A 23,959-nucleotide genomic window follows, 5' to 3' on the forward strand; every position below is an offset into this window, starting at 1 on the left:
AGCCCTTGGGAGGTTGAAGCAGGAGGATTGTAAATTTGAAGCTTGAGCTATATAGCAAGTCCCGGGTCAACCTGACATAACCAGAAGCTGGAAAAACTGACTACTTAAATAGATGTAGAATGTTCTCTGCTGTTTTCTCTCCAGCAGTATCTGTCTCCTTCTGTGACCTTGGGCTAGAAGCATGGGCCAGCTAGATACAGCTCCCAGCCTTGCTGTGGACCTTATGCAGCTGAGGACCTGCTCAGGGAGTCCAGGGTGAATTCTGCACACACTTTCAGGGGGTACTCTGGGACTCATTGGGTTGACCAAGGAGTAGGCCTTCCCACTTTAATTCTCTCTTTTAGCTTCTTGACACAGAGTCTCACTATGTAGCTCAGGCTATCTCACTAGGTAGCTCAGGCTGTTCTGCTATGCAGCTCAGGCTGTCTCTCTGTTTAGCTCAGGCTGGCCCCAAACTTGTAACCCTCCTGGCTCTAACTTCTGAGTGCTGGAGTTGCAGGTACCCCTGGAGTTTGCATTTAGGCTGCAACACCTTCCTTCCAACCTGTATCCTGAGACCACATTTGGTTTATGGAACCTTGCTGTGGATCCTCAATTTCAGTCATTTCGCCGTCGTAGATTTTTTTCTTTTCTTCACTTTGAGTTTCTCACTTGGTTTCCTGTGAGTCATTGTTTTGCTCCATTTTATTACTTGTGGCATTGCAGGGAAGAACTCTAACCTGCCACTTGCTCAGAGTATCTTCACAGCGTTTGCTGCCATGACTGTCTTCACACCCATGAGCTGTTGGGCGGCCACTGTCTGCACTGGGACGGCAGCCTCCTGACCCTGATCTCTGCTAGATTCCATGCTTTCTGCCGGGTGGGGTAGGGGTGACCCTCTGCCAGTCTCTTCCCTGCCCTCTTCTCTGCCTCTCTCTTGGTCCCTATTCCCCCACAGACTGCGGGAGCCCCACCCTGACTCACGGCAGTGGGTATTTCCTCCAGAGCAGTTTGGCGGGCAGTGTCTGGTACACGGTTTTCTGTCTCCCATCAGAGCTGGGGCTGCTGTGCACAATCTTAGAACATTCCATCTGGTCATCCCACGAACCTGACAGCACGTAGTGGGCCTTGCCCTGGCTGTCACTCACCACTCCAGTCACCTGAAGATATTGGCAGGACACATTAGCACATAGTCTGCTCTGGGCCCATGGGGGGCGGGGGGAGGTTCCAGGCTGTGGCCCTAGTTACCTTTCGGGCTGCCTCTTTGGAGAAGTAGCTGTAGGGTACGAACTTCAGCTGGCACCGGTCCTTGGTCTTGTGGTTCACAATCTCAATGTCCCCTGACTAGTGAGAGCAGGTGGTGGTCAGTGGTCAGTCCCTGGACCATAGGCCACACCTCCCCAAGGCCCCCCTGACCTGGTCAATCCAGAGCTTGCCCACGATGATGTTGTGCACGGTGGAGGTGCTCTTCCTCCACACGTAGTGATTGCCACTGGCCTGGAATTCTAGGTGGATGGCACCTGGAGGACAGACAGGTCAGAGGCCATGAGTCCCTCGCGTGAGCTCTGGTCAGACCACCCACAGACCCAGGGTCAAGCACCAGAGGAATATCTACAAAGCTTTGGAGGGGGTGGGGTATAGGCTAGGAGTCTGGTGGGCAGTGGGCCATGAAGCTCCTCCTGGGGGTCACAGCTGGCTTTCAAATGGGTCAAACATCCTCCCGTCCAGGGAGCCCTGAGCCCAGCTCACCGAGTGGCATGATAGAGATGTATTTCCCTCGGAACTTGCTGGCGATGGTGATTTCTTGCCAGAGGCTCCAGCCATGCTTAGAGAACACGTGGTGGGCAGCAGACGGGGGGTGGTGGCTCACCTGGGACCAGACCGGCTGGATATGAGCATAGGGAGACACAGACCCAGCCAGGAAAGGACAGCCTTCCAAATGTCCAGGATGCATGGCTCCATCCCGTGTGTCCCAGGAATAAGCCCGGCTACTGCTCGTCTTAGGGACCCTGACCTTGCCTAGCCCATGGGGGTGTGGAGTGGACAAGAAGCCCCTGCCTGGCTCTTAGGAAACCGTGGGGTGGAGAAGCCGAGTCTGTGTCCAGGAACTGGAAGGACTGCTTGCCTGAGGGTTTCTTGTCCACCACATTTAACCCTTACCACATACGGCAATCTGAAGGAGAATGAGCCCTTGGGGTCATGTGTTTGAATGCTTGGAACTATTTGGGAAGGATTAGGAGCTGTAGCCCTGTTCAAGGAGGCTCTGAAGTTCAAAAGGCGCATGCCATTCCTAGCTAGCTCTTTCTCTGCCTGTGCTTGTGGATCAAGATGTAAGCTCTTGGCTGGTGCTCCAGTCCTGCTGCTCCCTGCCCCTTACTCCACCATCAGAAACCCTGACTCTCTATGGTGTAAGTGCTAATCCATAACTATATGCCCCATTAAATCTTCTCTTCAAAGTATTTTATCACAGCAATATAAAAGTAACTAAGGTGACACATGCCTGGTAGGTTGTAGTTCAGGCTAGTCCCAAATAGGTGAAGGGCAGACTGGTGGAACCATATTCTGGAAAGACTCTGGCCTGACTTTGGAGTGGGAGTCCTATCAGTGTCCCACCATAGGCCCCAAGTACCACAGGCCTTCCTCTTACGGCACAGAACACCCTTGTCTGCTACCCTGCCCCACAATTCCTGTCTGATGTCCCTTTTCCTACCTAGAGTGGCAGCGCCATCAACTCTTCATGACCCACCCCCACCCCAATTCCACAACTGCCAGGCTGTCTGGGCCCAGATTCTTTACTTTGCAGGGTGCCTCAGGGATTAAGTGAGCCCAGTGCTTGCCCATGATTACTGTCTCTTCCATCTGCCCCTCTCCCGTCTGCTTGACCACACGTATTCCACCACCATGCACAGCCAAGCCCGTCAGCTGACCACACTGCCTAAACAGCCAGAAGCACCTAACACCCTGCGCCCCACCCTCACCCCAAACAAGACCTCTGTGTCTTCCAGTCCCCACTGTGTCTTCCGGCACCTCTAGGGCACTCGCCACTGACTGAATGAGAAGACTCGGGGACCCCCAAGCCCCACAACTGAAGTATCAGCGTATTTCCTGGTCCCTGTTTCACACTCAGCCACTGTGACCTTGTGTTGGTTACTGCTATCACCTGACAGGGTCCTGGAGCATCTCTAAGCTGCAGCCTGCTCAGGTGACTTTCAGGGTTCTGGCCGAACCCCGGGGCCCCCAGAGCAGCCCTACAGCACTGGGCCCTCTACTCAAAATGTGCCCTGGTTCAGCATCAGGCTACCATGTGACCATGGGTAGAGCTGACTTATCTTCATGGGGAAAGGGTAGAGGGGATATTGACCAGGGATGTGTCCTTCCCAATATGCATGTCCCAGGCCGCTGCCTGACACTTAGCTCAGTGGTGACCTATGCTCTAGCCTGTCTACACTTGCTAGTGACCCTGTAAACTACCCTCTATTTTGGTTCCACTAATCCCTGGTTGGGGGATTAGTCCTTCCCTCCCATCACCAGCCAGACCCTATCTCGCCAGACTCTCCTCCCATGCCTCTCACTGTGTCTAGGAGACTTTGGACCTGACCTTGCCAAGAGGGGTCCATTGCCCCTCAGAGCTACCCAGAGAAACCCCTCATGGCAAGACATGAACTGAAGGTTCCGTCCGGTTCGCAGGCTGTAGCCCATTTGTCTCACTCTGACCACGAGCCTGACAAGTAGCATCTGGCCGGATGAGTAGCTGTCCGTACCTGCTCACAGAGGGAACGCAGGCCCATGTCCTCCATACGGTCCAGCTCGAAGGTCTCCCCGAGCATAGGGTTGAAGGGCTTGGCGATGCGGTGCACCGTGGTGGAGTAGGAGGACACAGAAAAGGCGGCTACCAGGCACATCTGCTCCACCGAGCTGGTGCAGTTCACCGCCTTGTCCAGCAGGTGGTGGTACTCCAGGTCCTCTGTAAGTCGCTGGAGCATGGACAGGGGCTCATTGAAGTTCACCTGTGGGTATTGCAGGCCCGTGGTCGGTGGTCATCAGAATGTCCCTGCCTTTCTTAGATACCACAGGACAGCCCTACACTGGTGGCACTGCCACCGTGAGGTTCCATGTCAGCACCCCCTGCCTCCATTTCTCTCCTCGGGCACATGTCCCTCATTGACATGCCACTTGGTGTCACCCTGATTATGTACACTGTCCCCTTCTCTCACTAGGATGTCAACTCCATGAAAGCCATGGCATCAGGCTACCACATGCCCAGAGCTGGGCCATCAGGCTCAAAGCCAGGAACAGTGGGCCCAGGGGTCTACAGATGGGGGATGCAGAGTCTCCTTGTTTGGAACCATGGACTAAGTGTTCTGCAGAGGGTGCCTACCGGCATGGGGATCCGGGAAAGCTCTCGGCCAATACAATTCTTCATGATGCTCCAGAGGTTAAGGCTATAGTTGGGTTTGTCAGGGATGCGGACTCGCCTCTTAACTTTGCATGAATTCTTGGGCATGAATGAGGCACCATCTAATACCTGCCAGAGGAACAGGCACGCGCATCAGCAGACCCCCGAGCTCCACTGGTCCTCTAGGCCCATGCACTTGCTCTTGACCCTCCAAGGACTGACAGAAGGTCGTATGCTGTTAAACTGCTTGGTAGGAAAGGCAGAGGCAACCTTTGCCCTACAGGGGAGGCAGATCTGGGACCCAAAGGTGGCCCATTGTGCTGATACCTCCTCACCCCCGAGGCTGAGGTGCCCACCACCCTTGGCTCTTGTGTGTTCCCACCTCACATACATTATCTGCTGAGGTCCAGTCCACAGTGGTGGTCCCAGGTCCACTCTCAGGCTTTCTGCAGAAAATGAAGAAGAGTCAAGTTATGGACAAATTCTGACAACTGTCTCTAGCCCTGCCCACCCTGGATCCAGGCAGCTGAGGCGCCAGGGCAGCCTAAAGGTGTCTTATCCATGTCTGTTGTGGGACACGAGATGAGGGTGGAGAGACCCAGGTGATCATCTGGAGAGGCCCAATTCACCATGGTTGTTCTCAGCATTGAAGTCCCATCCATTGGGACTCAATGTGCAGCAAAGCCCTTGCCTAGAGTCCTTGTATCCAGGACCAAGGAGAGCACAAGTGGGGAGCATCGTGTCTGGGAGAGCCTTGTGGGAGCCCATGGCCATTTATCCCACAGATGAAGTGTACCTTTATCTGCTCCCCACACGGGCCCTGACGTGAGTGGGGGAATGGTCTGAGGTGCCACCCCTCACTTGTGGGATAGGCCGTTACAACCACAGGGGCATTGAGGCTTGGGGGCTCAGGCTCTAGGAACCTATGGATGGGCAGTGTGGCTCAGCCAGGCAGCACCCGTGATTGTAGGGAGCCCAGAGCCCTCGGGGGTGAGGAGAGCAGGGTCACCTTGGTTGCAGAGTCATAAGGATGGGTATTGCCAGAGTGGATGGGTGTTCAGACGGCCAGGCTATGCTAGCCCTGGACTTAAAATGCTACTGAGATATTGTAACTTTAAAAAACAAAAACAAAAACAGGAACTCATTATGTAGCCTAGGCTGGTCTAGAGCTCCCTTTGTAAGCCAGGCTGGCTTGAACTCATAGAGATCCATCTGCCTCTGCCTCCTGAGTACTGGCACTAAAGGGGTGTGCCACCATACCCAGATTTTTTCCTCTTTCTCTTTTTCTTCTTTCTGAATTTAATATTCTCAGAAAACAGTTTCTAAGCTAAATGCACACTGCTGGTTAGACAGTCCTTTCCCAAGAAGACACTGGGACGGGGAAATGATGGAGCATGCTGGTCCACGGAGGCCTTGGTTTCAGGTCAAGAAAGAATGGCTGGCACTTGTCACCAGCTTGAGCCCCCGAGCACAGCTCCTGCCCGCCCTGTCTGCTGCCCCTTCTCCTTCTGCACCTGTTTGTCAGACAAGCCACATCGCGGGCCTTTCCTCTGGATCCGAGAGCCTGACACCCTCTCTGGTCACTACTGCATGCTTACCTGTGACTCTAGAAACAGCCCAAATGAGCAGGGTGCTTTTGAATCAGGCTTGGCAATAGAAAACAAGGGCGGGCATCTTGTATGTTCTCAAATGTGGCTGCTGGATGGAGCGACGGGAACCTGCTCAGCTGTTCTGAGCAGCTGGTTTGCTGGGCTTTCCCCCTTCTTTCTCCCTCAAACTGGAAGCAATCCAGCTAGAACCCTGGCTAACCTCCAGGAGCAAACCATTCAGGCATTTTTATTTATATGTAGGAAAGAAAAACCATACGCAATACCATCTTGCCGGAGATGGAAAGAGTAACCCAAGTGTGCAGATGATCAGAAGGCCAGGTGTAGCCTAAGAACCAGAAACCCTCCCAGGCTATGGCGCCATCTCTGCTCAGAGCGTCTTACCTGTCTTCCTTGGCCTCAGTGACTACGGTGATGAAAGATGTAGAGTCTTCCATGGCGTCAAAGTACTCAGTATCTTCATCTTCCTCACTGTTCTCTCCTTTGGAAGTCAAGAAGCTTCCTGAACACAGAGCGAGACTCAGTTTGCAGCCTCATAGCGCACACGGCCTCCACCTGACAAAGCCTTGCCTGCCCCACCTTAGACACCTGAGCCTGGTCACCCCGCACTATGGCTGCCCTGACTTTGCTTTTCGAGGATAGGGCATCTTTTCTACTCGTCATTGCTCAGACATTTCCTTCCAGAAGCCTCCTGATCTGTCCATGTTTGGTCAGAGGCCCAGCTTTCCTGCCCAGGGCACCTGTGGTGACCCCTAGCCTTATGTTAGTTAGGCAGCCACCTGACACCTGGCCGACCCTGCCCAGAGAGAACAGCTGGGCTCACTGAACTTCAAAGTATGGGACTTTGAACTTAGACATGGTGGGTGGGAGACCTTGCCAGTTAGTGACAGGCATGGGACATGCGGCATCACAGAGGGAGTCTGTACTTCTCAGGACAAGCCCACATGAGGCCACTTTAAGGGACAGGTTATGGAGCCCAAGAGGTACAGTAGAAAGGAAGTATCGAGCGAGCTGGGAAGCCAGGGGCGAGGGCAGCGCTAGAATGCACCCACCAGCCCACCAACCCTGCTTTCTCACACACCCTCGCTGAAGCTCTTGCTGGAGCTGGCTGGCCCGCCAGGGGTGTTGCAGAAGGCCCGTTCAAGACTGTTGTGCTGCTTGGCCAACTGCTCAATTGTCTCTTCCAGGTGGACACGCTGCTCCTGCTCATAATTTAGAGCCCGCTGCCATTTCCGGCTGTGAGTCTCAGCTAGTTCCAGGAAGTCCCTACAGGCCTGGGAAAGACCAACGGCAATGTAAACCTTAGACTGTGGCCTGGTCAGCTCACCCCAGACAGGTTCCTTTTTGGCGTATGCCCAAACTACAGTACTGTCTTTCCCCATTGTTCATCACAGCTAGGACCTCAGCTGTCTGCTGGAACATCCTTACTGGGTGCTAGGTCCCCAGAGTCATCCAAGGTAGGCTTAGTCTCACAGACTATTCCCTGGCTTTGGTCAAGAAGGAAGGTAAGCCACATACTTCCCAGTTCAGAGGCTAACAAGTCTTGTTTGAGAAGAACAAGGACAGCTGGGCATGGTGGTGCAGACCTGTAACTCCATCTACACGGGAGGCTGTAACAGGATTTGTAAGTTCAAGGCCAGCCTAGGCTATAGAGTGAGTTCAGGGCCAGGTGGTGACTTAGTGAGTCACTGTGTCAGAATAAAAAGTAGAAAGAGCGATGAGACTACAGCCTAGTGACAGAGGCCATAGGTCCCATCTCCAGTGATATACACATAGAACAAAGGGTGGAACTTTTCCATCAAGCTATTTTATCGTATCTATCACATACCTCTCTGCCTTTTGAGATGTCTGGGAATGTGAGGGTGTGTTGCTATGTAGCTGAGACTAGCCTGGAACTTGCTACACAGCCCAGGATAATCTAAAACTCACAACCATCTTGTCTCTGCCTCCAATGTATATGGGATGGCAGGTGTGAGCCACCATGCTCTAAGAGGTGTGAGCCACCATGCTCTCCCATAACACTTTTTGTTCAGGCTTCATTTCTTATGCTGTGATAAAATGCCGAACAAAAACCAACCCAGGGGAGGGGGCTTTATCTGGCTTACGACTCCAGGTTGTGATTTATCAGAGCAGAGAAGTCATAGTGGTGCAACCTATAAAAAGCTAGTCAGATGTCCACAGTCAAGAGCAGAAATAAATACATGCATGGTTACATGCTCGCTTGGCTCAGCTCCATTTCTCTAACACATCTCAGGAATCCTTGCCTAGAGAATGGTACTGCCCATGGTGGGCTGGTATCTTCCCATATCAACTAACTTAAAACAGTCCCCCACAGACATGCCCACAGGCCAACCTTGCGTAGACATTGAGACTATCTCTTTGGCTGATTCTAGGTTGTGTCAAGTTGACAAGTTAACCATCTTATTGCTTTTAAGTTTTCTCAAGTTAGTGGCCAATGGTGATATCCAGACTTCCTTTACATCCACAGGTGGTTCCATTGCATTCTTATGCAGTGGGGTTGGGTCATCACATCCCTGTCATTACAGGGAGAGGAAAGCTCTGGCCTCAGCTATCCCTGGAGAGAGCTGGGTTGGGTAGGGAACGAGGTTGGGTAGGGACTACTGGACTTGCCCAGCAGTAGGGGCATAGCTCTTGGGCCCGCAGATGCTCAAGTGCCATCAGCTGTCCCCTCCCCAGCATTGTGTCCCTTACCTTGTTGCACCAACCCACCAGAGCACTGGGTGTCATGCATGCCACATGCTACTCATGGGATGTGGAGCAATGTGCTGCCATTTCAAAGGGCTATCAGGAGGGACCATGCTGACATGGAACACTGAGGGTACACTCTCTAGATATGATCTTGTAGGACACCAGCTGCATCTGCCCAGGCCCCAGCTGCTCATGCCCTCAATCTCTGGCTCCTCTTTCCTCTAACTCAGCCTGGGGAAATCACCTAGGTCCACTAAGGCCAGGTCTTATCTCAGTGGCTAGCCTCTGTGCTGCCACTGAGTTTGGTTTTGTTTGTACTAACCCTCTTCCCTTGGGGTTCCCGAATGCCAGTGACTGTTGTAGAGTGCATGCCAGCCCAGTGAATACTCAGCTGGGGTTCAATCTCATGGAAACGGGTGAGGATCAGAGATGTCCCAGAGGCTCCTCTGGGCACAGGGATGGACCAATGACTAGCCCCTCCAAGGTGGACAGAATCCCCATAGCTCGGCACCAAGAGCTATCCCTGTTTTCAGCTGTCTCGAACCTTCCACAGGGACAGCCTGAGCCTTGGTGGCTTTCCTGGCTTCCTGTTAGTGACCCAGTCTACTGCTCGAGAGCTGTGTGCCTTGTCATTCCATTTACAGGCAAAGTTCCAGAATCCCCCCTCACCATCTCCCTACTAAGACCTATGATGTGGTGTGGGACAGGGTACTTCCCACCTAAGAGGTAGAAGCTGACCTGGAGACACAGTATGAGCTACCCAAGGAGAGCAGGCGAGCAGGGTGGGAAGTGCCAGGACACTAGAGGGATGGAATTTGACAAAGCCACTCAGCCATGTTCTCTCCAGGAGACTGGAGAACAATGGCCACAGAGTCTGTGCTCATGTGAACCCTGACAACAGACAACGCAGCAGCTGGGCCAGTGGCTACACCAGAAGGCTCATTTTGTCCCAGTAACAAGAGGTGGCAAAGTGGCTATAGACTGTTCTTCTGGGCAACCCCGGAACACTCCAGACTTTCTTAGGAGCCCTGTGATGTGAGTGGGTGGAGATGTCCACCCTATTAATACCAAGGTGATAGGGCTGAGGTTCTGAGGCCATTACAGCAAAGAGGTGACAGGGCTAGGTCTGGAACTCAGGTCCTTAAGCCAGAGCCAGTCCCATGTCTACCTTGGCTGCTGTTCCCATGAGACCCACATCCCTGTCAGTCATTCCCCACAGCCTTAAGTTTGGCCCCAGTTGCCGCTGGTCCCTGCCATGGTTGCTGGCCACGGAGAGAATCCCTCAGTGTTGGGTTGGCATCACAGAAGGTGGCGATCAGAGTGAGGACCTTAACAGAGTGTGCAGTGTTTGGGGGGGGGGGGAGCACTCCCATGTCCAGTGGGGCCAATGGGCTGAGTCCTCCTCACATTCTTCCTTGCTGTCCCTCCACTGAGGCCCCTGGAGAAGGTACTGCCCAGGTCAATAAGCAGGTTGAGATTTGGAATCTGTCCCCTCTACAGGAGCCACCTCCCACCAGGAGGCCCTTACAAGGTCCTCTTGCTGTGGGATGAATGTGCTGAGCCCTGTTGTAGCTGAGAGCTGAAGAATGCCCCCATCATGGTCCAGGTTCTTCATAGTGGGAGAATTCTGGCAGCCTTTTGCCTCTGCCCTTGCTGGTCCCCACACCACAGTGTCCAGTCACTCTCTGCCACCTCTCCGGAGACATGTCAATGAGCATCAACACAGAGGAGTTATTTGTTCTCTTTCTCATAACTTATGAGATTTAAAACAAGACCCATAAAGGAGACACATGGCAAACAACATCAAATGATAAACCTAAGGTCATGGTAACAAATCCCATAAACAGGTATCAGAGGCCCTGTGGTGTGGGCTTCCTAGAAACAAAAGCAGAGAACATCTTCCCCCACCTATCCCCTGGGCTGCACTCCTCCCCAGTCCTCCTGGGCCTCACCACATTGCCTTTCTGCTTGCCGTGGGCTGCTGCTTGCTATTCCCATAGGGTTCTGGCTTGGCAGGCCTAACTCAGCTCAGAGATCAGCAGGTCATGCTCATATGCACTGAGGTAGCCATTTCTCCAGCATGCACATGCAAGGGAGAACCATGGGCTTACCCACAGCCACAGGGAGATGTTTGCAGGAGTGGGGTCTGGGTCCCCATGTATGTCATCTGTGTGTCTTCCAGGGACAGATCCAGTGCAGCTACCTTATGCTTTGATGCTGGATTTTTATCCATGTCCCCAAGCCTCTTGACGCCACAGACCATGTAGGTCTTCCAAGGGTGGAAATGGAGTCTAGGGATTGCTCACTAACAAGAATGTTGGGAGTAACCTTTAAGCAGAGGTCCCAGCCCTGGCTGGGGAAAGGGGCCGGTTCAACAGGGCAGCAGATTGCCTGGAGATACCCTGGTTATATGTGACCTCAGTCTACCCTGAAGTCACCACAGGACCCATGGGTGCAGAAGGACAGAGACACAGGGAGTCATCTGGACCATATGTGGGTACAGGGGGTACGTGCCTGTCCCAGGGGGTCCCAGCTGACTCTGTCCCTCCCTGGATCGAGGAGCCCAGTGGCAGGACCCAGGCTACTATTGTGCTGCTGGGGCTCCTTGCACACATGGGCTACCCTCCTTGCTTGTGAACTTCACATGCCCATACTCCCTTTCAGCCCCCCACACCTACCTGGCTTCCACCCCAACTCCCAGGGTCTTCTTGGCTGCCTCTGGCCTTCTCCAGGCCTCATGCTGGCTACACCGTGGGGAGACAGGAGCCAGCCTGGCTCTGCTGCCCTGGAATGCTGAGCTGGCCAGTGCACACAGGGATGTGTTTACTAAGCTGGATTAAGCTTGGGGCCCAGCAATGGGGCGGGGTGGGGGAGCAAGGGGGGGAAGGGTAGGAAAAGCTTGGCTGACCCTGCCAAGGCTGGACATGGCCACATTTCCTGTGAAGCTCTGCCTCTGCTATATCTAGGGCCAGAAAGTTCCTTCCCACCCATCGGCAGGAGATGAGATGACCCAAAGTCCCCAGTTCACACCCAGGGCTTGTATCCTGAAACCTTGAAGGTAAGGCAGATGGAATCCATCTGGGAGCCAGAGCCAGTGTCTGGGTCCCACATGGGCACTGCCTTGCTTCTCATCCTGTTTAGTCCCTCTTCCTCTGAGAACTCACATCCTTGTTGGATGAGGGACCTGACTCTGGGATGAGGGACCTGACTCTGGGATGAGGGACCTGACTCTGGGATGCCTGTACAGCCTATGAATGACTGTTGGGTCACCTGTCCCTCAAGATGGGAATTTGGTTTCAATTCCCCAGGGTTGTGAAAGGGTGATGGAAAACATGGGTACTCCTGAGAGGCAGAGATGCAGGCTAGGGTACTGGGCTTCCTGTGGGGTAGGCATGGAGCTCATTGAATTGTCCCAAAGTAGAGTGAAGTCTTCAGGATGGCAGACCTCTCACCTGGGTCCGGCTCTACCTGGCTCCAGGATGGACAGTCTGGGCCTTGCCCACCCTCTGGGGAGATACCCTCCCTTCTAGCAGGTGTCCATGGGACACACAGACTATGACCTGGAAACCTCTGCTCACTGTACCCAGAGGAAAGGACAGACAAGCTCTAATCGTGTTTGCTGTTCCTAATCCTAATCCTTCCAGTGACCTCACAGTTCCTCCCTCACACAGTCAGGAGCAGCAGCCACGGGTTTCAGCCTGCCTGGCCTTCTGCCTGGCCTATGTGTGGCCTGGGGTAGCATCTCAGGCTCATGGGAGGGTCTGTGTAGTGAGAATCCTACCTAGATGTCAGTGCCTACTCTAAAGCTCAGGCTCTCTCCTCCATGGTATGAGGAAGGTACCAGAGGACTCCTGGTAGCTGGGATGGATAGCCACTGGGCTCAAATAGGAGGTAGGAGGTGGCCAACTCTCTGTGTGGCTGGCTCTGCCTTCAGCTACCAGCACATACAATCAGATCCAACAACTCTGGACAAGGGGGTGGCAGGGCATTGGGAGAAAAGGCTGTTTCCATTTGTGGCTAGGCTAGGACCTGCTGGGACCTGCTGCTGTGCATCCAATGGACTTGGGTGTCTCAGCTCCTGGGTAAGATTCTCCCCAAGATTCTGGGGATGCAGCTGCCTGGCTACCACACTGATCCTCATGTGGCCCTGGATTACTGGGGATATCCTGCCTTTTAATGGCCTGGGAGTTCAAGGTGGTAAACTGGAAGTAGACAAACTGGGACCAGGAGTGTCCTGACCCCCCACCCCCACCCCCCAGAGGAATAAGTAGCTCCCTGGCCTATGTATGCAAGAAGCTCTGGCTGAATGCAAGCTCCCTGAACCGGAGGTTACTAATTTGGAAGAGGACCCCTGAAGCTGTAAGTACTGAGGGTCACTTCAGAGGCCATGTGGCGAAGCCACTATGTTGTCATCACTCCTTCCTGGTCCCTTTCAGGTAGTGAGGCCAGGCCACCCGGGTCTGGACATCATAGTCTGTGTAACACCCAAGCTCTCGACCTTCCCCATCACAGGTGGGCTCTCCTGGCTGTGACTCATGTTCGGTGTTGGGGAGGCAGCTCTGTGCTTCAATTAAAACTCCAAAATAGCCTTTCCATATTCAAAATAGTTCACCCCTTGCAGGCAGGAACGCACACCATCTGGCTGCCGCTTTGCCAGCTGATTTCAGACAATTCTGGAGTCTATTTTTAATCCACCTCCCCAGACCCTAAGTGAGCAAGCTGTCAGGGACAGAATTCTGGCCAGCTAGCAAGGGCCTGCTCCTTGGTCCCAGGAGAACCAGGGCAACACTGTATCTCATGGCCTATCACCTGCTGGACTGGCCCAAGGAACCCCACTGTGCTTCAGGAACCAAAGGAAGCTTTGGGGAGTCTCAGCAAGTAGCTCCTTCTGTCCCTTTCCCTTTTTCTGTGATTGTCCCAAATTGAGACCTGCATGGATTTTTGCTTTTTTTTGTTTTTTGTTTTTTGTTTTTTTTGTTTCTATGAAGTAGTCAAAGGTGCAGAATATAACTACATATCTCCCTGCATCTAATTGCCTGGCATAATGTCCCATCTTGTCTCCCCCTTAACACCTCTCATCTCCCCCTTATATCTGCCCTTGCAGCCTTCTCTAACTGGCTCGTCCTCCCAGGCCCACCCAGTCAGGTGTCCCCACCTTGTGGACTCTCCCAACGTCCTGTGTCAAGATTTTCCAGGTTCCCCATCCCTCCTGCCAGCTCTTCTGGAGGGGCCTGGTTTGTCGTGTGAGATGCTTGGTAAACTTAGGGACCCACAGTCCAGAGCGAGTGCTGCCCCTGCTCTCCATGCCTGCATTTGGATGCTCCCCAGCTTCACGGGTGTCCCCTCGAGCCAGCCCTGTTCACTTTTTTGTCTGCCCTGTTCTGGGGAAAGATTCTGGGGCATCTCTTTGGAATTGGGGTGACAGCATGTGTCAGGCCGTCAGAGTCCTCATGCTCCTGGCTTGGGCCTGAGCATCCTTTGCTCCCACTCATGAGGCATCTCAGCCAACTCTGTCTTCAACTCAAGAGCAGCACTGGGCATTCTTGCTGGCACCGAGCCCCCAGGATGCATGAAATGTCTGCACGTGCCTGTCCATGCCTCTCATTCTCTGAGCAGGAAGAACTGCTCAAATGTAAGTCAAATTATTTTGCTCAGTCTGAGAGGAAGACAGGCAAAAATGACTGCTCCAGGCAACTGAATAATATGGACAGTGAAGTTGTGGTGAGACCTTCACAGGGCTATTGTGAGGGACAAAGTCTTGGGCAGAAAAGTGAGGACTGCTGCTCTCACCAAGCCAGCAGAGTGACAGCTTTCCCCCTCCCCCGCCCCCAATTGGCTTATTCTTCAAACTTAGCATCAGGGGAAACCAAGGAGCCTGTCAGCTTCTTTCTTCAGCTTTACAGGACCCGGCGCCAACGTGTGAGCTTGCAGCATGCTCAGATTCGGTCCTTCACCCCTGCTGCACTGAGGCCTTGGTTCTGGCTCCCAGGCTTGGAGCGTGGGGGCAACAGGACATGTCCCTGTGCCGAGCTTGGCGAAGCTCCTCTCCATGGTGCACAGGGGCTCAAGGCTCTTCAGCAACCCCCAGCTAATCCACTAGTGCTGTGTGATTTCCCCCTAAGTGCCAGGCTAATTCACAGCTACCCAAGCAATCATTCAAGTGGGATTTGCTGGGTTGGCTTTTATCAGCTGAAAAATTATGCGCTGGGGAATTCTGCCAGACACCAACACCAAGCAATTCATTTGCTCTCACTTTCTATCACAATTTTCGCTTGCTCTCTCTCTCTCTCTCTCTCTCTCTCTCTCTCTCTCTCTCTCTCTCTCTCTCTCTCTCTCCCCTCTCACCCCTCCCTCCCTCTCTCCCTCCTTCCCTCCTCCTCTCTCTCTGTCTCTCTCATGCTGAAGTCCTGGGTACTGGACCCTATGCCAGGCACAGAGTTTACAGGATCAGAGAGGTTCTGAGAGGACTGAGGTCCACCTAGCCACAGAGTAAGCCAGACAGGAGGAGGAGGCCCCAGCTTTCTGCAGAACACATGTATGTGCACAAACACGCGCACACACACACACACACACACAATAAATAAACCTTTGTCCTTGAGTAGAGGATTACAGCTTAATGGAGTAACACTTGCCTAGCATGTGTGAGGTTTTAGGTTCTGTCCTCAGCTCTGTGATAAACAAACAAACAAACAAACAAACAAACAAACAAAGTCAGAAGTTAATGGCTGCATGATGATAGAAACAGAATGCTGGTTTGTGTGGAAAGGTGTTGGCTTTGGAAAGCAACTTGGAGCCACAGGGAGCAACCTCTGGTCTGGCAGGCACCCATCCACTCAGGGTCCGGTTGCTGACAGGGACCCTTGCCCACCCCCAGCTACTGCTACTGGGAACACTTACGTTGATCATAGCATTTGATGTGATGCGGAAGAGGGTGGCCCGCTCGTTCACAACCTTCAGTTTCTCCCCGCACTCTGATGGGATCTTGAGGCTGTCCAGCTCATTCAGGGAGCGCTGGAGGGCAGCGCCATGCTTGGCAATGAGGTCATTGCACGTGCTGAGGTCATTTAACTTCAGTGAGAGGGTCTTAAGAGTGTGGTGGAGTTCACTGTTGTCAGCTGGGGCAGCAGGCTCTTCGTCGTCGTCCCCAGAATCATCTGAAGAGACAAACAGAATTGCTGTAACCAACCAAGCCAGTATGGGCTACAGATGGCAGAACACCACATCAGAGTGAGCAGTGTCCTAGACCCCGTCTCCGGCAATGCTCCTGGCCAAGGCTGCCGCGCCTAAACCTGGTGAGCACACGTCTAGCTGGGACAATGGGAGCGTAAGAGAAAGGGGACTCACTGGAATGTCAGAGAGCTGTGGAGGGACCAGACTCCAGCTGTCTACCTGCACAAAGGGTACTAGTTTCACTAGGTCACAGCCTGAGGTCACGGTGAGCCACACTGGGTGGAGCACGGGTAACTGAAACAGCAGGCCTCCCAGGATAATCAATACTTCTCTGATCAATAATTCTGGCTAACTCCATACCCATCCCTATGTCTCTTGCTCCCTGAAAACCCTTGAACACCCCTGTTTGGGGCCTCTCTTCCCATCATCTGTATCCCTGATGCTTGGAATAGATACACACTCCTCAAGGTGTCACTATCACTGCTGTTACCCTCTGAGACCCATCCAAGACGATTCCCTCTCCAAAGACTGTATGAGGATCCTCATGCCACAATCAAGGTGACTCTTGTCACCATACCTATACCCTGGATTGTCCTCCTGATAATCTCTACCCACCCATTCCCCATGCAGAACATGGCCCCTCATGAAAAGATGTTGTGACGAAAAGATGATGTGAGAACACACCAGGGCACCATCTCCTTGGTGCCAGTCAGCTAGGGCTTCTGTGCAAAGGCCTGCTCCCTCTCACAACGCACACAGAGGCACCGCTGCTCCCTCTCACAACGCACACAGAGGCACCGGAGTCCTTGTTTCTTCCTGTCTTGCTAGCCTGACCTGTGTCCACAGGTGCCTCTGTGGGCAGCAGGCTGTCCCGCTGCTGCTTTGGTGCTGGCCTGGGATAGCCTAGAGGCTGACATGAGCCTGTGGTTTTCCCAGTGCCCATCTGCTAAAGTTTTCTGCAAAGCCTCGTTTAAGAAAGAATCAGCAGACTTTTCTTAGATGAAGGGAATGTGCAACCCAAGATACAAAATTAAAAGGAAGCAAAAAAGAATGTGTATTTTGAGAGAACAGATTTCTTCCCACAGTAGGTAAGGTATGTGTGGGTGGACATAACTCGGTCACTATCCTGAGTGTGTCCTGGGCTCACAGCAGTGCCAGGCTGGCTAGCTGCACAAAACCCGAGCAAGGGGGCACTGAGGGGAAGCATCTACTACACACCGTGTCCTTGTAAGCTACAGAGGCCTCAGGCTAATAATATCCAGTCCCATCCCCACCAGACAGAACAACGGCAGCCCAGGATGATCCACAGGAGTCAGTGACAGGTGCTCTGAGCGTCCTTGGAAAGACAGGAAGACAGCAGACCTTCCTGGCTTACTGCAAGAGAGAGCATATGATTCGATTCCCAAGCTGCAAGCTGTGGGCAGTCTCAGGGCTTGGTGCTCAGTGAGCAGAGCAGGGGACTCACTCCACCTCTGATTGACGGCTGGCCTGGCCTTTCCTCTGAATCACTAGCAGCTGTGCACCCGGTCACTCAGGGTGTCAAGCCTCAGCTTCAGCCACCGACAGCATAACCCAGTAATGGGGGCCTAGGGACAGCAAAGGCCCTGAAACTGACAGGGTCTTTCTGGACATAACACTGGGTAGAACCTGAGAGCCACCCATCCGTGTTTATTATGGCTCCACTCAGTAGCCAGGATATAGAACAGCCCAGATCCTGCTTGAGACGAGGTACACAGTGAGTTAAAGTGTTTGCAGGGAAATGGATGGAGCTGGAGGTCCTCATGCTAAGCAAGAGCTGGGCTCAGGTGAGTGTCGTATTTTATCTCAAGAGCAAGTACGGATTTAAAAGGAGTTTGAGACTAGGAGAGGGAGAGAAAGAGACTAGCAGAAGTGAAATAAGAACACATAGTGTGCTTCTTGCGTTGTGGTTTCTTCCTTTAAATACCCCCTACCCAGCTACTCGGGGCGCCACAGTCCTCTACCCCTGCATGGTGTATGACTGTGGGCCCAAGAGCACTCTTGAAATAAAAGTTCTCTTGCAGTTTGAAAAAAAAAAAAAAGAGTGCATAGTGTGGCATGTTTGGATCCTAGCAAAGTCCACAGTGAACATGAGTGGAAATCACCCAATGAAACCTATTGTTTAACACATTGTTCTTTTAAAGGACTCCTTGGGGCCATCAGGCAAGAGAATTCTAGAATATTTGGATCTGTCTGTGCCAGTGTTGGTGCAGAGGTCCTCCTGGCATTGAAGAACCTGCACCTTCCTTGGCAATTGACCAGAACACCTAACCGATGGCTGGACCCGAGGACAGGCTCTCTAAACAGTAGGGCCATCCAGTTGAGGCTTGCTGACCATTTGACGTAGCTTACATGGTGGGTTCAAGTTCAAGGGCAGCCAGAGACCCTGTCTAGAGAGAGAGAGGAGGGAGGGAAAGAGGGAGGAAAACTGTGGACAGCACCTGGGGAGCCTGAGGTTGCCCTCTCACTTCCACATGAATGCACGTGCACCTGCACACAGATGAAGTTGTAAAAAAAAGAAAAAAGAAATACAATGACATACTATTTGCATAGACTTGCCCATGTCTTTCTGTATATTTCAATTCATATCTCGATTATCATGACTTTTGTATCATAATACAATACAAATACTACAGATGCTGTGTCAATAACATTATTACTTAGAAAATGTACACAAGTTTGAATATGCTCCGGGTGAACATAATTTTTTTTCATGTGTGTTTTGAGCAGAGGTTGTTTCGATTTTTATATGTGGTGTTAGTGGGTGTGGAAGGTGAGCTGCATTGCATCTGCAAGTAAAAGCTATCGAGTGCAGTAGTCCTTAAACCGGGGAAAAAATAGTGGCATTAAGTCAGCTTCCGGTTTCTGAGGGACATCCCTAGCTGTCGAGGAGTAGCTCATAGCTTTGACAATGACTGCATGGCTTCTGTCTCCCGTGGCACCCCTGATATGGCCTCTACCAGGATGAGTGTATCCCGAGGTCAGGAAGAGGCATTTGGACCGGGCCGTGATGTCACAGGGCTGCGGGTCTCAAGTGTATGTGTGCCCTGAGGGTCCTAAGGTTTTTACAATCCACATACGCAGTTCCCACACTCTACTTGAAATAAAACTCAGGGTTCAAGGTGGGCCTGCGAAGAACAATAAATATCCAATCACTAAAGAAAAAAAAAACCCTCAATGACTCATCAATACAGCTCATGCTAAGCTCACCCCAAGCCTTCTGAAGACAGCAAGGTCAACAGAAAAGTTGTGACTACACTAATACAGGATGAGCAGCGGCAGCTGAGACCTAGGGCCAATAACAGGCATGTTCCTTTGTGGGTTGGGGTCACACAGAAGTCCTCCCAGGTGCTGGTGAGAGGTGCAGGGGCGGGGCTAGGGGTTGTGCACCAATGAGCAGCTCTGGGGCGGGGCTGTCTGGGGTCCTTTAAAACAGGGAGGCAATGTGTGTGTGGAATGGGGGTGGAACCTTAAGCTCTTGCTCTTGGTTCCACTTTTGTGGGTCCTTCTCTATCTGTGCAGGTCTAGGAAGTGCTTAGGCTACATGACTCTCATCTGATGGGGCTTTTACCACGAGAAGCCTAGAAGCAATCCTTTTCTACTATCTTGTAGAAAAGGCCAGCCCTTTCAAGAAACAGTGGAAACAGGAGGTCTACTTGAACATTTCCCAGCAAGTTAAAAGCTTTGCTTTTACAGTGCAGGAGAGGGCCTGACCCCAGTCACATCTTTCACAATGAACTAGTAGGTGGCTGAGAAGTGGCACCTCTGAGTCAGGCCAGGAGTGTCAAGCTGAGAAGGTGGCACTGTGTGGAGCAGCTGGTCTGGGCTCAGCTCCCACCATGTCATCTGAGAGATTGTGCAGAAACCCTCTCAAAACATCCACAATGGGCTTGAGCTGGGGAGCAGTCGCAACCTTTCTTAGTCACCTATATGAGTCTCAACATGAATTTGAGCTGGCTTGTGTCACTTGGGTTACTCCCTCTGTTGGGGAGGAGGTCCTGCTTCCTGGCTTTGGAGCCACCAACTTTTCTGAGCTACCTCTATTATCTGTGATGTAAAAACCATCTTGGTCTCTGTTCTGAACAATCTATATAGTACTTGCAGAGAGATGGATGGGCTCTGATTCTTGGATGTGGGACAGCTTTCTGATAGTGGAGAAGACCACGGAAACAAGCATGGCCCTGTTGCAGAGGTGACAGAGAGGGTAGAGCTGGGAACTCTCTTTTCCTGTACAGCCAGCCAAGGCTGTAGCCCCCAGAGCCCCCTACACTACCTTTCCTCCCATCTTTCCCACTGTTGAGTAGAAAGGGGCAGCACCTGGAAGCAAGGACATTCCTGCTGCAACCTGATCACTTTAATGGAACAGCCAGGCAAAGCAGAGAAGGCAAGAACCAGTTTGGTTAAGGACTGGTCCATCCAGGCTCACACTTGCTTTGAGATGGGTACCCCGAGGCCTAGAGAGAGTGCCTGGCTTATACCATGTGTCTAAGTGGCACTTACCAGCCTACATTAAACCCTTATTTTGCCCAGGTGGCTAAGATGTTTTCTGGGGGTATCCTGGGTGGGTCATCCTTATATCTAGCATACACCCTGGGAAGCTAGTGAGGAAGGGTCACTCACTGCTCTGTGTGTCTGTTGTCAGAGTCCCCAGGTGGTGAGTGCTGGCCTCTGATCATATGCTGTGCCCAGCTGCTGATGGCAGGGCCCATAGGGAGCACGTGGCGGGGGGGGGGGGCTCTCAGATCTGCACTGGCAGGGTGCCAGGCAGAGATGCTGTACCCCTCTTTCCTTCTCAGCAGAGGCCTCCTGAGAGTGCAAATTGGAGAGATGTAAGGGCGACCAAGGAGACTATCTGACTATTTTCCAGGCAGAAGCTGGAGTGAGGGGCCAGCCAGAAGAATACAAAGTGCACGCAATACCCACTCTCTGCCTGGAGATGGGGTGGGCGTTGGCTCCTCCTTCATGTGCAGTCTGCCTAAGCCATCTGATGGGTCAAGACATCTCTCTCCTTTCTTCCCCTCTCTTCTGGAAGCACACTGCAAAACCTATGGTGCCTCTACCCACCTACCTCCTCCACCGAGCCCAGGCAGCTGCTTTGCCATATTTGGGGCTCCACCTGGCTCTCTGCAGGACTGGTGTTTCCAAGAAATGAAGAGCTAATGATGACTGTGAACACTTGCTCTTTCTAACTCCACTTGCTGAGAAGTGGGATTACAAACATGAACTATGGCGCCTGGCCTATGAGATGCTAAGGATGGAACCAAGGGCTCCACGCATGTTAAGCAAGCACTGCCGAGCTACATCTCCAGTCCCCAGCAAACTCATGTCTTAGGACAGCAAGTGGGGAGACATGTTTAGAGTGGACTGGTCCTACAGTGAGCAAGTCGGGGAGCTGTGGTCCATGCTCTGACATTCCAGTCATCCTAATAAGATCACCACAAAACTGGTCTGGGAGAGGCACATAGTCTTCACGAGATCAAGTAGTGTCTTCCAATCAGTGGCCCTGCACAGTAAGGCTCCTCTAGTGGGACTTCTGAGAGTGTCTCTTCTTGCCTCAGTGACCCCACATGACTTCATTATCTATCCCAAATGCCAACCTGGCCAAGAAGAGGGTAGAGCTTGAGTATCTACACTGCAGGGGTCTGCAGCCCTCAGCAACCTTAGCCTTTGCCTTAGCAGGAAGCTGGCCTCAGCATGGAGGGCAACTGGGCAGAGCAGTGGGATCCAGGGAAGCAAACTGGAAAGCAGATGGAGGCCTTGAAACTCGAAAGAGGCAAAAATGAAGTACTTGGGGTACCAGCACACACACACACACACACACACACACACACACACACACACACAGACATAGAGGAGGAGGAGGAGGAGGAGGAGGAGGAGGAGGAGGAGGAGGAGGAGGAGGAGGAGGAGGGAGAAGGGAAGAGGAGGTAGAGAAAACGAGAACTGGAGTGTTGGCTCAGAGGTTAAGAGCACTGACTGCTCTTCCAGAGGTCCTGAGTTCAATTTCCAGCAACCACATGGTGGCTCACAACCATCTGTAATGGGAATCGATGCTCTCTTCTGGTGTTTCTGAAGACGGTTACAGTGTACTCACCTACATAAAAAATCTTTGAAGATGAAGAAGGAGGAAGAGGAGGGGGAGGAGATGGTGGTGGTGGTACAAGCCAATGGACACCAAGCATCACCAGCAACACAGGGCACAAAGAAAAAGGTGTACAACAGACTCTTCCCTTGAGGCTTCAGAGGGGTCTGGACCCACTAACACCTTGATTTTGAACTTGTGATAAATCCCAGTTGCCTTAATCTACCAATTCGTGGTAGGTAATTGGTCAGGTACAGCAGCTCCAGGAAACTAAAGCAGTGGCTTAAAACAGAATGGTTATCATCTCACAGAGCTGAAACTTCCTATAATCAGGGTGGGGGTAGAGCTGTAACCCCCTCTCCACTGCCCCGACTACTTAGGTGAGGGGAGTGTATTTGCCTTCCTCAAGGCTGGCAGGAGAGTGGTTCAGACTCTCATTGCTCTCTCTTTAAGAACCTTTGAGGTTATGCTGGGTCCCAGGATCTGTAACCTAACCACATCTGTCTAGTCCCCCTGGCATGCAAAGCTTCAGACTCACAGGTTCTGGGAATGAGGCCATGACATCATAAAGCCATCATCAGACAACCGCTTGGGATTGCTGTGGCTAACACCTACCACGTTCTTCCTCCATGACAGCCCATGGGGGTTGGACTCACTGACCCAGGCAGGGATCTCTGGGTGGGTTAGCTGATCACTGAGACTCCTTTCTGGGCCCAGGTATCTCATGGACCCTCTGGTCTCTCTGAAAAGGTAGACACAGATGCCACCCTGGCTGGTAACTCTGTAAGAAAATGGCGGACTGGCATAGGGAGGAGCCTGATGGTCCCATGTCCACTGTCACAGGGCCTGTGTTAAGTGTGTCAATCCTGACACTAAGGGTATTTTAGGAAGTGCATATCCATAGTATAAAATAATGCACAACACGGGCTTTGATCATTTCCACCCCAATTACTCTCTCTCCCTGGCTCCTTTACACACACACACACACACACACACACACACACACACACACGCACGCACACACACACACACACACACACACACACACAAGTATAAATAATGATGTTAGCATAGAGTTCACAGATGAGAAAGGAAAAAAACCAAAAATAAGATTTAACTGAATCTGGCTTATTTCTCTTAACACAACGATCTGCAGGTCCATCCATGTTCCTGTAAATGGCAATTTTGTTTTTAATGGCTAAATAAAACACCCGCTAATGCCATATGTTAACCTGCAGATTCCGTGACAAGGCCGCAGTTAACTCAGATGTAAAGGTGAGGATATCTTACAGCTTGTATACTATCCTCACTCAGGGTCACACACGCTCCATAAAATGACACGGGGTTTTAGTACGTGTGCTGCACAGACAAGTTCCCATGGGGATGTAAATGCTGCCTCTGGGGAAGATATAGAAGTGCCCAGTGCCCAGTGCGTGACAGCGCAGAGCAGCATGTAGTGTGGACTGGGGCCCTAGGCCCCGCCCACTGGACCCCCTACTCCCTCGCCAACACAGCTTGTGTTGGTACAGTTCTGTCTCTTTCACTCCGCATCAGAGGTCAGACCTGTAGAGAGTTCTGTTCCCTGTGCCCCGGCTCCCCGTGAGGGCTCTCCAAGTCTCTCTCAGAGGCAGAAGTCTGGCTGAGGAGGCCCCTCTGCATGGACCACCAGGGTGAGAGCCCTCTTTCCCAAGGATGCTCCTAAGGAAGACAGGTTGCCATGGCAACTGTGGTGCCAGGTGAGCTATTTTTAGAAGCAGAGCTTTTTTTCATCGTTGAAAACGGGTATTAGTGGGGAATCCCTGTATGTATAGGGTGGGGGTAGCTTTTTAAACTAAGAATGAGCAAAGCTGCAAGGGTGGCTCAGTCTGAGGAAGGTGACATGTAAAGATGTCCTGTCCCCATCCCCAACCTCTCCAGCCACCATTGCTTGCTTTTCAGCAGGATTCTGGCTCTGCCATCATCTGTCTAAGAGGTCCTTGGGTTCAAGTCGCAGGCTTG

At 52.2% G+C, this 23,959-nt stretch overlaps 1 protein-coding gene across 28 annotated transcripts in view; it reads right to left on the reverse strand.

Moving 5' to 3' along the window:
• Window positions 1-23,959, reverse strand: part of Osbp2 (oxysterol binding protein 2) — a 160,269-nt gene that overhangs the window by 7,000 nt on the left and 129,310 nt on the right. For 10 of the 28 annotated variants that reach the window (XM_011243764.2, XM_011243763.2, XM_030246382.1 and 7 more), the window contains 10 exons: window positions 15,589-15,845; window positions 7,064-7,256; window positions 6,367-6,484; window positions 4,758-4,821; window positions 4,358-4,504; window positions 3,741-3,986; window positions 1,729-1,864; window positions 1,396-1,499; window positions 1,228-1,323; window positions 964-1,139 (listed from right to left, as the gene is read on the reverse strand). In XM_011243764.2, coding sequence (XP_011242066.1) covers window positions 964-1,139; window positions 1,228-1,323; window positions 1,396-1,499; window positions 1,729-1,864; window positions 3,741-3,986; window positions 4,358-4,504; window positions 4,758-4,821; window positions 6,367-6,484; window positions 7,064-7,256; window positions 15,589-15,845 — 1,537 coding nt within the window. Of the gene's footprint in view, window positions 1-963; window positions 1,140-1,227; window positions 1,324-1,395; window positions 1,500-1,728; window positions 1,865-3,740; window positions 3,987-4,357; window positions 4,505-4,757; window positions 4,822-6,366; window positions 6,485-7,063; window positions 7,257-11,369; window positions 11,498-15,588; window positions 15,846-23,959 lie in introns of those variants that run through there. The other 18 variants (XM_006514851.4, NM_152818.3, XM_030246391.1 and 15 more) reach the window with 5 other exon arrangements.

The sequence above is a fragment of the Mus musculus genome, chromosome 11 (assembly GCF_000001635.26).
Source record: "Mus musculus strain C57BL/6J chromosome 11, GRCm38.p6 C57BL/6J".
NCBI classification, from domain to species: Eukaryota; Metazoa; Chordata; class Mammalia; order Rodentia; family Muridae; genus Mus; species Mus musculus.